At 45.9% G+C, this 15,426-nt stretch overlaps 1 protein-coding gene across 1 annotated transcript in view; it reads right to left on the minus strand.

The window, feature by feature from the left end:
• The window catches only part of LOC112236030 (signal-induced proliferation-associated 1-like protein 1), a 230,058-nt gene that overhangs the window by 95,092 nt on the left and 119,540 nt on the right, over window positions 1–15,426 (minus strand). Inside the window, 5 exon segments of the mRNA XM_042322686.1 lie at window positions 528–716; window positions 7,551–7,681; window positions 9,983–10,202; window positions 12,726–13,235; window positions 15,222–15,407. Coding sequence (XP_042178620.1) covers window positions 528–716; window positions 7,551–7,681; window positions 9,983–10,202; window positions 12,726–13,235; window positions 15,222–15,407 — 1,236 coding nt within the window.

Here is a 15,426-nt window from a genome sequence, read left to right on the forward strand (position 1 = left end):
GTAGTGCCTCTCCTTACCCCCTGGTGTCTGTGTGTACTGTAGTGCCTCTGGTGTCCTTACCCCCTGGTGTCTGTGTGTACTGTAATGCCTCCTCCTTACACCCTGGTGTCTGTGTGTACTGTAGTATGGTCTCCTTACCCCCTGGTGTCTGTGTGTACTGTAGTATGGTCTCCTTACCCCCTGGTGTCTGTGTGTACTGAGGTGCTGTCTCCTTACCCCCTGGTGTCTGTGTGTACTGAGGTGCTGTCTCCTTACCCCTGGTGTCTGTGTGTACTGTAGTGCCTCCTGCTTATCCCCTGGTGTCTGTGTGTACTGTAGTGTGTTCTCCTTACCCCCTGGTGTCTGTGTGTACTGAGGTGCTGTCTCCTTACCCCCTGGTGTCTGTGTGTACTGTAGTGCCTCCTGCTTATCCCCTGGTGTCTGTGTGTACTGTAGTGCCTCCTGCTTACCCCCTGGTGTCTGTGTGTACTGTAGTGCCTCCTGCTTATCCCCTGGTGTCTGTGTGTACTGTAGTGCCTCCTCCTTACCCCCTGTTCGTCCAGCTTCATCAGCTGCTCTGTGACTTTAGGTGTGTTGAGAGCCAGTCTGAGACAGTGGGCGTTCAGCTCTGGTACCAGGTAATCTAGCACCTCTTTGAGGGGTAGACCCCGCGCCAGGCCGTGCTTTGAGGTAGATGGCACCGCATCCTCCAGGATAGACCCACGCAGGGTGGTGAGCTAGAGGGAGGAAGAGGGGAATAGAAAGAGGAGGAAGAGAGAAGAACAGAACAGGAAGAGGAGACAGATTCATTATTAGATCAGCCAGGAGATGATTGGGGCCTGTTCAGACCAATACCGATCTTATCTAATATCGCTCCCTATTCCACTTAAAGTGCACTACTTCTGGAAAAAGGTTGACACACAGACAGAGCAGCTTTCTTCCAACGTCTTCCTCTCAACGGTTAACGCTTCACGGTCATCTGTGGTCATCCCAAACAACAACGAGCGAATGAGAGAGAGATACCAGCGTGTGTGTGTGTGTGTGTGTGTGTGTGTGTGTGTGTGTGTGAGAGAAAGTGTGTGGCCTTGGCTTCTCCTCACTGTTCATTTGTTCACTTACAGTAGAGGCACTTATGGCTAAAATTAACTTCCTGGGGGGAGAACACTATCTAAGGCCAAAGAAAACTTCAGCGGACAGACAGAGTACATAATAGAATGACAGAGACCTTTATATTTAACAGTAGACACACAGAGTCAAGTCCCCTGTGTGTGATTGTGTGTCACAGAGGTACTGTACAGTGTCATTGGGTGTTGAAAGACAGTGACATTTTGCAGGATATTATTATGTATAATCAAATGTATTGTTGTCGTGTACTGTAGCTTAGCGAGACGTTCTGACGGAGACCTGTGGGCTAAATGAACTAACAGGGATGAACTTCAGCTGGTTGAGAGAACCCACAACACCACTGGTCTTAACCATTATCCTGTGATGCTGTCTCAACACACACACACACACACACCTTCCAATAGCAGCGAGCAGGGGGGTGGAGAGAATAGGAAAGGAGAAGAGGGGGCGGGATAAAGGCAGCAGCTATTAGACGACCATTACAGTGTCTGTTTCTATGACTGTCACCTAACTGGGTACTATAACTGAAACCACCTATTACCGTAAACCGGGTTCTATAGCTGAAACCACCTATTACCGTAAACCGGGTTCTATAGCTGAAACCACCCATTACCGTAAACCGGTTCTATAGCTGAAACCACCGATTACCGTAAACCGGTTCTATAGCTGTAACCACCGATTACCGTAAACCTGTTCTATAGCTGAAACCACCTATTACCGTAAACCGGTTCTTTAGCTGAAACCACCTATTACCGTAAACCGGTTCTATAGCTGAAACCACCTATTACCGTAAACCGGTTCTATAGCTGAAACCACCTATTACCGTAAACCGGTTCTATAGCTGAAACCACCTATTACCGTAAACCAGTTCTATAGCTGAAACCACCTATTACCGTAAACCGGTTCTTTAGCTGAAACCACCTATTACCGTAAACCGGTTCTTTAGCTGAAACCACCTATTACCGTAAACCGGTTCTATAGCTGAAACCACCTATTACCGTAAACCGGTTCTTTAGCTGAAACCACCTATTACCGTAAACCGGTTCTATAGCTGAAACCACCTATTACCGTAAACCGGTTCTATAGCTGAAACCACCTATTACCGTAAACCGGTTCTAGCTGAAACCAGCTGAAACCACCTTTTACCGTAAACCGGTTCTTTAGCTGAAACCACCTATTACCGTAAACCGGTTCTTTAGCTGAAACCACCTATTACCGTAAACCGGTTCTATAGCTGAAACCACCTATTACCGTAAACCGGTTCTTTAGCTGAAACCACCTATTACCGTAAACCGGTTCTATAGCTGAAACCACCTATTACCGTAAACCGGTTCTATAGCTGAAACCACCTATTACCGTAAACCGGTTCTATAGCTGAAACCACCTATTACCGTAAACCGGTTCTATAGCTGAAACCACCTATTACCGTAAACCGGTTCTATAGCTGAAACCACCTATTACCGTAAACCGGTTCTATAGCTGAAACCACCTATTACCGTAAACCGGTTCTATAGCTGAAACCACCTATTACCGTAAACCGGTTCTATAGCTGAAACCACCTATTACCGTAAACCGGTTCTATAGCTGAAACCACCTATTACCGTAAACCGGTTCTATAGCTGAAACCACCTATTACCGTAAACCGGTTCTATAGCTGAAACCACCTATTACCGTAAACCGGTTCTATAGCTGAAACCACCTATTACCGTAAACCGGTTCTATAGCTGGTTCTATAGCTGAAACCACCTATTACCGTAAACCGGTTCTATAGCTGAAACCACCTATTACCGTAAACCGGTTCTATAGCTGAAACCACCTATTACCATAAACCGGTTCTATAGCTGAAACCACCTATTACCGTAAACCGGTTCTATAGCTGAAACCACCTATTACCGTAAACCGGTTCTATAGCTGAAACCACCGATTACAGGTTCTATTACTGTAAACAGGTTCTATTACTGTAAATTAGTTCCACAACTGTAAGAGCATTGCTGACACTGACATTCAATATTTGAAATGACTGGTTATGCTACTGCAGGGTCTGAGGAACTGGAGCGAGTGAGGACGTTAGAGGGGAGGATGGAGGGAAGTAGAGGGGAGGATGGAGGGAAGTAGAGGGGAGGATGGAGGGAAGTAGAGGGGAGGATGGCGGGAAGTAGAGGGGAGGATGGAGGGAAGTAGAGGGGAGGATGGAGGGAAGTAGAGGGGAGGATGGAAGGAGGTAGAGGGGAGGATGGAGGAAGTAGAGGGGAGGATGGAGGGTGGTAGAGGGGAGGATGGAAGGAGGTAGAGGGGAGGATGGAGGGAAGTAGAGGGGAGGATGGAGGGAGGTAGAGGGGAGGATGGCGGGAGGTAGAGGGGAGGATGGCGGGAAGTAGAGGGGAGGATGGCGGGAGGTAGAGGGGAGGATGGCGGGAGGTAGAGATGAGGATGGCGGGAGGTAGAGATGAGGATGGCGGGAGGTAGAGATGAGGATGGAGGGAGGTAGAGATGAGGATGGAGGGAGGTAGAGATGAGGATGGAGGGAGGTAGAGATGAGGATGGAGGGAGGTAGAGATGAGGATGGAGGGAGGTAGAGATGAGGATGGAGGGAGGTAGAGATGAGGATGGAGGGAGGTAGAGATGAGGATGGAGGGAGGTAGAGGTGAGGATGGAGGGAGGTAGAGATGAGGATGAGGTATGAGGTAGTCACCTGGAATGGAATTCAATTAACAGGTGTACCTTCAAAGTTAAAAGTTCATTTGTGGGATTGCATTCCTTCTTAAAGTGTTTGAGCCAATCCATGAATTGTGTTGTGACAAGGTAGGGGTGGTATACAGAAGATAGCCATATATGACAAGAACAGCTCAAATAAGCAAAGAGAAATGACAGTCCATCATTACTTGAAGACATTGGGGCGGCAGGGTAGCCTAGTGGTTAGAGTGTTGGACTAGTCACCGGAAGGTTGCAAGTTCAAATCCCTGAGCTGCAGTTAACCCACTGTTCCTAGGCCATCATTGAAAATAAGAATTTGTTCTTAACTGACTTGCCTAGTTAAATAAAGAAAATGAAGGTCAGTCAATGGGGGAACATTTTAACAACTTTGAAAGTTTCTTCAAGTGCCGTCGCAAAAACCATAAAGCGCTATGATGAAATGATGAATGAAATGATGAAACTGGCTCTCATGAGGACCACCACAGGAGTTAACTCTGTTCATTAGAGTTAACTGCATCTCAGATTGCAGCACAAATAAATGGAACAGACACATCTCAACATCAACTGTTCAGAGGAGACTACGTGAATCAGGCTTTCATGGATGAATTGATGCAAAAAACCCACCACTAAAGGACACCAATAAGAAGACAGCCAGGAAAACACGAGCAATGGAGACTAGACCGGTGGAAATCTGTCCTTTGGTCTGATGAGTCCAAATCTGAGATTTTTGGTTCCAACCGCCGTGTCTTTGTCAGACGCAGAGTAGGTGACCGGATTATCTCTGCATCTGTGGTTCCCACCGTGAAGCATGGAGGTGGTGGTGTTATGGTGTGGATTTTCATTTGCTGTTGACACTGTGATTTATTTAGAATTCAAGGCACACTTATCCAGCATGGCTACCACAGCATTCTGAAGCGATACGCCATCCCATCTGGTTTGCAATTAGCGGGAAAATCATTTGTTTTTCAACAGGACAATAACCCAAAACACACCTCCAGGCTGTGTAAGGGTTATTTGACCAAGAAGGAGAGTGATGGAGTGCTGCATCAGATGACCTGGTCTCCGCAATAACCCAACCTCAGCCCAATTGAGATGGTTTGGGATGAGTTGGACTGCAGAGTGAAGGAAAAGCAGCCAACAAGTGTTCAGCATATGTGAGAACTCCTTCAAGACTGTTGGAAAGGCATTCCTTATGAAGCCAGTTGAGAGAATGCCAAGAGTGTGAAAAGCTGTCATCAAGGCAAAGGGTGGTTACTCTGAAGAATCTAAAATATATTTTGATCTGTTTAACCCTTTTTTGGTTACTACATGATTCCATATGTAGAATACACTGTAGAATAAAGAAAAACCCTTGAATGAGTAGGTGTGTCCAAACTTTTGACTGGTACTGTATGTGTGATTTTTTGGGGGGGGATTTATGATGGACTATTATCATGCAACAGGGTGAGCGGGGAACAAATACATGTTATTTGTGCTTTAAAATAGCTAATGGAAAACGATTTCACCGTGGTTCATTTTCCTGCCAGCCAGGTAGACTATACTCCTATACTCGTCGTAAATATAAGCAATGTGCTTAATATTAGGAAAGTTGAGAAATACATATAGGAGGCCTAGCCCATAGAAAGCTGATGAGATCCTCCTCTTTTTATTAGAGGCCATCACTCTGTTTTCTCACACAAATGCAAAGCCTATAGAAATGTTGCACAGCATGAGCTCACGGGCTCTCATGAAGTGTTTAATTACACTTTTGATTACATTTGCATTGATGTCAGAGTGATTAGAGGGACAGTAGAGTGCTGAGTACCAGGCAGTTAAGCACGTTTGGTAGACTACTAATGACCATCAGCAGCATCAGAGCTTGGAGAAGCCTAATTACCGTGACAAAACGGTCACATGGAACTTGACTGCCTTCATGACTCCTGACCGCCGGTAATACGGTCATCGTAACAGCCCTACTCCGGCCGACGCTTGGCATTCTGCAAGGTGATCTTAGGCTGCTCGGCCATTTCAAGAAGCTCCCTAAGAAGTTATTGCAAGGGGCGTGTCTGAAATAGCCGAATCCACTTATTTGAAGGGGTGTCCAAATAGTGTAATTCCATCTTGACATTATGGGGAATTGTGTGTAGGCCAGTGACTCAACGTCTACATTTAATCCATGTTTAATTATGTTGCTATAACAACAAAATGTGGAAAAAGTCAAGGGGTATGAATACTTTGAAGGCACTGTATGTACATACAGGTGGGGGGTCAACGTGACTAGGCAACAGGATAGATAATAAAATAGTGGCAGCAGCGTACGTGATGAGTCCAAAAAAAGGTTGTGCAAAGTGAGTCAATGCAAAACGTTGGCAGAGAGCTCGGCCCCGGTGATGTTCTGGGCCGTACGCGCTCGGCCCCGGTGATGTTCTGGGCCGTACGCACTCGGCCCCGGTGATGTTCTGGGCCGTACGCACTCGGCCCCGGTGATGTTCTGGGCCGTACGCACCACCCTCTGCAGCGCCTTGCGGTCGACCGCCTTGCGGTCGGCGGTGATGCAGCCAGTCAGGATGCTCTCGATGGTGCAGCTGTAGAACTTTGAGGATCTGAGGACCCATGTCAAATCTTTTCAGCCTCCTGAGGGGGAAGTGGGGCTCCCGAGTGGCGCAGTGGTCTAAGACACTGCATCTGGTTCGAATCCAGGCTGTATCGTAAATGTAAAAAAAAAAAAAAAAAAAAAAAAATAAGAGGCCTTGTTGTGCGTTCCTCACGACTGTTGTTGGTGTGTTCGGACCATGATAAATCCTTAGTGATGTGCACACCGAGAAACTTGAAGCTCTCGACCAGCTCCACTACAACCCCCGTCAATGTGGTTGGGGGCGTGGCTCTGCCCTCCGTTTCCTGTCGTCCACGATCAACTCCTTTGTCTTGACGTTCAAGGAGAGGTAGTCTCATTGTAGTCCGTGACCAGGCCAACCACTATCGTGTCGGAGTCGTGATAAGCTTTGAGGGCACTATGGTGTTGAACGCTGAGCTGTAGTCAATGAACAGCATTCTCACATAGGTGTTCCCTTTTGTCCAGGTGGGAAAAAAGGCAGTGTGGATCTGTTGGGGCGGTGAATTGGACTGTGCCCATGGTGTCTGGGATGATGGTGTTGATGTGAGCCATGACCAGCCTTTCAAAGCATTCCGTTGCTACAGATTTGAGTGCGATAGCCATTTAGACAGGTTACCTTGGCATTCTTGGGGAAAGGGACTATGGTGGTCTGCTTGAAACACGTAGGTATTACAAACAGTGTCAGGGGGAGGTTGAAAAACGTCAGTGAAGACACTTGCCACATGCTCTGAGTACATGTGCTGGTAATTCATCTGGCCCTGCGGCCTTGTGAATGTTGACCTGTTTAAAAGGTCTTGCTCACATCGGCTATAGAAAAGCTGGGATGAAGGGGGTTGTGGGAAATAAAGAGGAGAGGGAAAGGCAGAAGGGGATCCGGGTTAGAAGAGTGGGAAAGAAGGGAAGAAGAGCCATATATCCAGGTTAGAAACTCCTATGCCATATATACAAGGGTTGGGGTCAATTAAAATTGAAAGCCAGTCAATTCAGGAAGTAAACTGAAATTCCAATACAATAATTGAAAAAAAGGGCATCTCTTTTCAACAACTTTGAGAAGCTATTTGTGTGAAAAGTTTTTCAATTTTTAAATTCAAATCACTTCCTGATTTGACTAACTTCATTTCAAATGAACCCCAACCCTGATAGATATATAGCTATTTACCTCGCTGGTTCTGAAGATGACTCTGTAGTTGTACTGTTGTCCATGCTCCTTGTGTTCCTCTAGTTTCTCTCTCCTCAAACTCACTGCTACTGGACCCAGAGTGTCATCTACACCCAGGTAGTTCCAATGCTCTGGACGAGAGAGCGAGCGAGAGAGAGAGAGAGAGGAGGGGACAAGGTGAAAGAGGGAGAAGAGAGAAAGTCAGATTTTTTCCCCCAAGGCATAAAGACATTCATATCTACTCTACCTTAGCAATGCATGAATAGAGATGCTATAATCTCACTTCTCGGGTAGAAGTAGTTCCTGTAGTAACAGTAGGCCCCCAGACCTCTCCTCTTCCTCCCTGATACACAGTTGAAGTCGAAAGTTTAGGTTGGAGTCATTAAGTTAAAACTCGTTACTCAACCACTCCACAAATGTCTTGTTAACAAACTATAGTTCTAGCAAGTCGGTTAGGACATCTACTTTGTGCATGACACAAGTAATTTTTCCAACAATTGTTTACAGACAGATTATTTCACTTATAATTCACTGTATCACAATTCCAGTGGGAAAATTCCAGAAAATTATGTCATGGCTTTAGAAGCTTCTGATAGGCTAATTGACATAATTTGAGTCAATTGGAGGTGTACCTGTGGATGTATTTCAAGGCCTACCTTCAAACTCAGTGCCTCTTTGCTTGACATCATGGGAAAATCAAAAGAAATCAGTCAAGACATCAGAGAAAATAATTGTAGACCTCCACAAGTCTGATTCATCCTTGGGAGCAATTTCCAAACGCCTGAAGGCAGATACCACATTCATCTGTACAAACAATAGTATGCAAGTATAAACACCATGAGACCACGCAGCTGTCATACCGCTCAGGAAGGAGACGCGTTGTGTCTTCTATAGATGAACGTACTTTGGTGTGAAAAGTGCAAATCAATCCCAGAACAACAGCAAAGGACCTTGTGAAGATGCTGGAGGAAACATGTACAAAAAGTATCTATATGAAACAGTAAAACGAGTCCTATATCGACATAACATGAAAGGCCGGACATCAAGGAAGAAACCACTCCTCCAAAACCACCATAAAAAAGCCAGACTACAGTTTGCAACTGCACATGGGGACAAAGAGCATACTTTTTGGAGAAATGTCCTCTGGTCTGATGAAACAAAAATAGAACTGTTTGGCCATAATGACCATTGTTATGTTTGGAGGAAAAAGGGGAAAATTTGCAAGCCGAAGAACACCATCCCAACCGTGAAGCACGGGGGTGGCAGCAACATGATGTGGGGGTTCTTTGCTGCAGGAGGGACTGGTGCACTTCACAAAATAGATGGCATCATGAGGCAGGAAAATTCTGTGGATATATTGAAGCAACATCTCAAGATATCAGTCAGGAAGTTAAAGCTTGGTCGCAAATGTGTCATCCAAATGGACACTGACCACAAGCATTCTTCCAAATTTGTGGCAAAATGGCGTAAGGACAACAAAGTCAAGGTATTGGAGTGGCCATCACAACACCCTGACCTCGATCCTATAGAAAATGTGTGGGCAGAACTGAAAAACTGTCTGTGAGCAAGGAGGCCGACAAACCTGACTCAGTTACACCAGCTCTGTCAGGAGGAATGGGCCAAAATTCACCCAACTTATTTTGGGAAGCTTGTGGAAGGCTACCTGAAACGTTTGACCCAAGTTAAACAATTTAAAAGCAATGCTACCAAATACTAATTGAGTGTATGTAAACTTCTGATCCACTGGGAATGTGATGAAAGAAATAAAAGCTGAAATAAATCTCTCTACTATTATTCTGACATTTCACATTATTAAAATAAAGTGGTGATCCTAATTGACCTAAGACAGGACATTTTTACTTGGATTAAAGTCAGGAATTGTGAAAAACTAAGTTTAAATGTATTTGGCTAAGGTGCATGTGAACTTCAGACTTCAACTGTCAGTATTTCCTGTAGTAGTAGTAGGGCCCCAGACCTCTCCCCTCCCTCCCTCCCTCCCTCCCTCCCTCCCTCCCAGATATAAGTATTTCCTGTAGTAGTGGTAGTGGTAGTAGTAGTAGTAGTAGTAGTAGTAGTAGTAGTAGTAGTAGTAGTAGTAGTAGTAGTGCCCCAGACCTCTCCTCGACCTCTCAGATAAGTATTTTCGGTAGTAGTATCTCAGATATAAGTATTTCCGGTAGTGGTAGTAGTAGTAGGCTCCCAGACCTCTTCCTCCCTCGCACCTCTCAGATAGAGGTATTTCCTGTAGTAATAAGACCCCAGACCTCTCCTCTTCCTCCCTCCCACCTCTCAGATAGAGGTATTTCCTGTAGTAATAAGACCCCAGACCTCTCCTCTTCCTCCCTCTCAGATATAAGTATTTCCGGTAGTAGTATCTCAGATATAAGTATTTCCGGTAGTAGTAGTTTCCCAGACCTCTTCCTCCCTCTCACCTCTCAGATAGAAGTATTTCCTGTAGTAGTAAGACCCCTGGTCGCAGTGCTCCACAGATCGTTTGGCCCTATCAGCATGCTGTCCCTGTCCGTCTTTAGGGGCCTCCAGCACGGACACCCCGGCGTTGGTGAAGTGGGGGAGAGAGGTCTCCAGGGGTCCCTCCTCTGAGCCACCTCCCCCCCCAGAGCCACTGGAGCTGCCCCCACTGCCTATACTACCCTGCTGAGAAGGGGGAAGGAGTACCGTTAGTATAGAGGTATTGAGGGGGAGGAGTAACGTTAGTATGGAGGTATTGAGGGGGAGGAGTGACGTTAGTATGGAGGTATTGAGGGGGAGGAGTAATGTTAGTATGGAGATATTGAGGGGGAGGAGTAACGTTAGTATGGAGGTATTGAGGGTGAGGAGTAACGTTAGTATGGAGGTATTGAGGGTGAGGAGTAACGTTAGTATGGAGGTATTGAGGGTGAGGAGTAACGTTAGTATGGAGGTATTGAGGGGGAGGAGTAACGTTAGTATGGAGGTATTGAGGGGGAGGAGTAATGTTAGTATGGAGGTATTGAGGGGAGGAGTAATGTTAGTATGGAGGTATTGAGGGGGAGGAGTAATGTTAGTATGGAGGTATTGAGGGGAGGAGTAACGTTCGTATGGAGGTATTGAGGGGAGGAGTAATGTTAGTATGGAGGTATTGAGGGGGAGGAGTAACGTTAGTATGGAGGTATTGAGGGGAGGAGTAACGTTAGTATGGAGGTATTGAGGGGGAGGAGTAACGTTAGTATGGAGGTATTGAGGGGGGAGGAGTAACGTTAGTATGGAGGTATTGAGGGGGAAAAGGTGTGTTTTTATGACATGTTTGAAAGATGAACTGTCTGATAAAGTAGTGTCTAAGTTCAATATCAATGATGTCACATTATATCAAATTTGAATTATCGTGATATTCAAAATAGGTCCTGGAAATGTGTAAGGGTATAAAGCGTGAGTCAGTCTGCGTGTGTGTGAGTGACTGTATACATTCACTGGTCAGTTTATTAGGTAAACTCATCTAGTACTGGGTTGGACCTCCCTTTTCCTCCAGAACAGCCTGAATTCTTTGGGCCGTGGAAACATTGCTCAATTGGTATCAAGGGACGTGACGTTTTCTAGGAAAATATTCCCCACACCATTAAACCGCTGCCAGCAGCCTGTACTGTTGACACCAGGCAGGACGGGGCCACGGACTCACTCTGTCATCAGCATGAAGCAACAGGAACTGGGATTCGCCGGACAAGGCGACGTTTTCCCACTCCTCAAATGGTCCAGTGTTGATGATCGCGTGGCCACTGGCGCCACTTCTTCTTCTTGTTTTTAGTTGCTAGGAGGCCGTTGTGGTCGTCTGCTGCAACAGCCTATCCGTGACCAGGACCGACGAGTTGTGCGTTCCGAGATGCCATTCTGAACACCGTTATTTGTCTGCTTGTTTCCCACCTGTTAGCTCGCACAATTCTTGCCATTCTCCTTCGACCTCTCTCATCAACAGACTGTTTACACCCACAGGACAGCCGCTGACTGGATGTTTGTTGCACCGTTTCTCTGTAAATCCAAGACATTGCTGGGCGTGAAAAGCCCAGCAGACACGGATGTTTTCTGAGCTACTGGAACCCGGCATGCCTGGCGCCGACAATCACAGCATTCTCAAAGTCACTACGGTCACTCGTTTTTTTAACGCTCAACAGAACAGTAACTGAATGTCTTGATGCCTGTCTGCCTGCTTTATATTGCAAGACACAGCCACGTGACTCACTGTCTGTAGGAGAGAGACATTTCTGGTGAATGGGGTGGTGTACCTAATAAACTGGCCACAGTGTATAGTGTATATATTATGCATGTATGTGTGTGTAGTAGAGAACCATTTCTGGTGAATGGGTGGTGTACCTAATAAACTGGCCACAGTGTATAGTGTATATATTATGCATGTATGTGTGTGTAGTAGAGAACCATTTCTGGTGAATGGGTGGTGTACCTAATAAACTGGCCACAGTGTATAGTGTATATATTATGCATGTATGTGTGTGTAGTAGAGAACCATTTCTGGTGAATGGGGTGGTGTACCTAATAAACTATCACCACTCAGACACAATCCAGTCACCACCCAGACACAACCCAATCACCACCCAGACACCACCCAGACACAACCCAGACACAACCCAGACACCACCCAGACACAACCCATTCACCACCCAGTTATGACCCAATCGCCACCCAGACACCACCCAATCGCCACCCAGACACCACCCAATCGCCACTCAGACACCACCCAGACACCACCCAATCACCACTCAGACACCACCCAATCACCACCGTTTATATTCCATGCGACAGTACAACATTATTTGACATAAAGTACGTTTTTTTTGAAGGACCATATTGTTTAGCCCGCTATGTGTGCGTTTCTTTGTCAAGGAAAACCTATACATACATATATACACACATACATATATATATATATATATACATATATATACACACATACATACATATATATATATATATATACATACACATATATATATATACATACACATATATATACACACACACACACACACACACACACACACATATACACACACACACACACACACATATACACACACACACACACACACACACACACACACACACACACACACACACACACACACACACACACACACACACACACACACACACACACACACACACACACACACATATATATCCTCCTACCCGTTTAGAGAGGCCAATGTTCCTCTCTCCCTCTCCTCCCAGCTCATTCCTGAAACAAGGACAGTTCAGCACCAGATCGTTGCTCTTCTCATCACCAGGGTCTAGGGCAGGGTTAGTGGTGTGAGTCCCTCCCTGTCCCGTGGCCCCCTCCTTCCCACTCAGCTCCTCCTGGGACCCGCACGGAGACCCGCCCCCGCCGCATACCCCGCTCTGATTGGACGAGAGCGAGGAAGTGGCGGAGGCCGAGGCGGCGGCCGCGGCGGAGGCGCCCGTGGTTGTGTTCTTGCGTTTCCCGCCAGACTGTCGACCCTGGATGGCCTCGTTGAGGTCGAAGAGGATACTCTGCACGTCAAAGTGAGCGAAGCCTTTCTGACAGGACCAGGGTTTAGGAGGGGGGCCGCTGACATCCTCCCGCACCCCATCCTCCACATCAGACCCAGCCCGGGACGAGTCACCCTCGGCCTTGACGCTGCGGAGCTTCCTGAAGATCGACTCCCCTCCAGTCTCCGACTGGAATCAGATAAGATCATGACTTTATTATCCCCCAGAGGGAAATGTTGTTTGTGTCACTGTGCATATATTAAAAACATTAAACAATGTGTATGGATAAAAACAATTATTGATTTTAATGTAATATTGATGTAATGTACAGACTCATAACACATTAAAAAAAAACATTAAGCACAGACATGACGATGTGACTCGTTTCAAGAAGCTAACAGGAGAAGCGGTAACATTTTTCATTTATTTTTTTAGCAAAATGTTGTTTTTTGGCAGAAGTTTCTTCTGGAACGTGAACTTTCATGACAGTGATTGGGAAGAAATGTGATCGGTGCGGCAGGGTAGCCTAGTGGTTAGAGTGTAGAGGCGGCAGGGTAGCCTAGTGGTTAGAGTGTAGAGGTGGGAGGGTAGCCTAGTGGTGGTTAGAGTGTAGAGGCGGCAGGGTAGCCTAGTGGTTAGAGTGTAGAGGCGGCAGGGTAGCCTAGTGGTTAGAGTGTAGAGGTGGGAGGGTAGCCTACAAAGTGGTTAGAAAATAAGAATTTGTGAGTTAAATAAAGGCGGCAGGGTAGCCTAGTGGTTAGAGTGTAGAGGCGGCAGGGTAGCCTAGTGGTTAGAGCGTTGGACTAGTAACATACGGAAGGTTGCAAGTTCAAATGCAGGGTGCATGAGTTGGGATTATGGTTCCCGAGCTGACAAGGTACAAATCTGTCGTTCTGCCCCTGAACAGGCAGTGAATCCTTAAAGAGATGAGTGGGGCTAAAGCTTAAGAGGGTGTGAATGATGTTGAATAGGTGTAGTCAAAAATATATCTCCAGTAGGTGTACCAAAAAACTCTAGGGCCATTTTCTTAAAATGTGGGATTACCCATTTATCAATTTACAAAGCTGAATGACTTTCCCCATTGTTCCTCAACTGCAGTGTTTGATATACCATTTTCTAGTTCTGAGTCTCTACTTTTATCCAGTGTAAAAAAAAAAAACCACAATTTCAAATTTTGCTACATAGGACCAAATCGAGGTGGTGGGTCAGAATTGCAGACAAGATAAATACAATCGTTCAGTTTTTTGTTTACCATGGTTGCTGGTTCCTGATCTTCTGAGAACACCGTTTGAGGAGTCACCTGAAGTTTGAGAGGAATGGGAGATGCAGTAGAGGACTGCAATGTTGAGGCAGAGGGTTCGTAATGAGCACGACTGATTACTACTCGGAACTGTGAGTGGTGAGCTTTCTGGCGACCAGAGCTGATGAGGCATCACACAAGTGGGTGCCATACATTGTGAAGCAGAAGTCGAGTGGTTACGCAACTCAGGCTGGTTCCAAGATCGAGCCATGTGCTGTTCCTCTCCATCTTTGGAGGATTCATGCATTCAAAGTATTGGCCACTATTGGTTGACCTAGCTAGCTATTGCTAGGCTACTCATGACGATGTATTGGTTGACCTAGCTAGCTATTGCTAGGCTACTCATGACGATGTATTGGTTAACCTAGCTAGCTATTGCTAGGCTACTCATGATGATGTATTGGTTGACCTAGCTAGCTATAGCTAGGCTACTCATGATGATGTATTGGTTGACCTAGCTAGCTATAGCTAGGCTACTCATGATGATGTATTGGTTGACCTAGCTAGCTATAGCTAGGCTACTCATGATGATGTATTGGTTGATCTAGCTAGCTATAGCTAGGCTACTCATAATCTATTGGTTGACGTAACTAGCTATAGCTAGGCTACTCATGATGATGTATTGGTTGACCTAGCTAGCTATAGCTAGGCTACTCATGATAATGTATTGGTTGATCTAGCTAACTATAGCTAGGCTACTCATGATAATGTATTGGTTGATCTAGCTAACTATAGCTAGCCTACTCATGCTTACGTATGGCTTGTTTTTTGCTTTTGAAGCACTTTGAGATTTTTTTCTGTTATCAAAAGGGCTATAGACATTTAATAAATTATAATTATTAACATTAATGAGAAATGCAGTTCATGTGCTCTACCTTGGACCTCCTCTTCAGGTGTTTCTCTCTTTCCTTCAGGCGACTGGCAGGGCTACCTCTGGTAGGACCCAGGGGTCCATCAGGTAGATCCAGGGCAGCCTGTTTGTGCGGGGCCACCGTCAGCAGCTCACCAAGTCTGTCCGGCGCCGGGCTGCGTTGATCAGGAGCCTCCTGGGACGTATAGCCCTTGAATAAATTAAGTTTA

Source organism: Oncorhynchus tshawytscha, linkage group LG05 (assembly GCF_018296145.1).
Source record: "Oncorhynchus tshawytscha isolate Ot180627B linkage group LG05, Otsh_v2.0, whole genome shotgun sequence".
NCBI classification, from domain to species: Eukaryota; Metazoa; Chordata; class Actinopteri; order Salmoniformes; family Salmonidae; genus Oncorhynchus; species Oncorhynchus tshawytscha.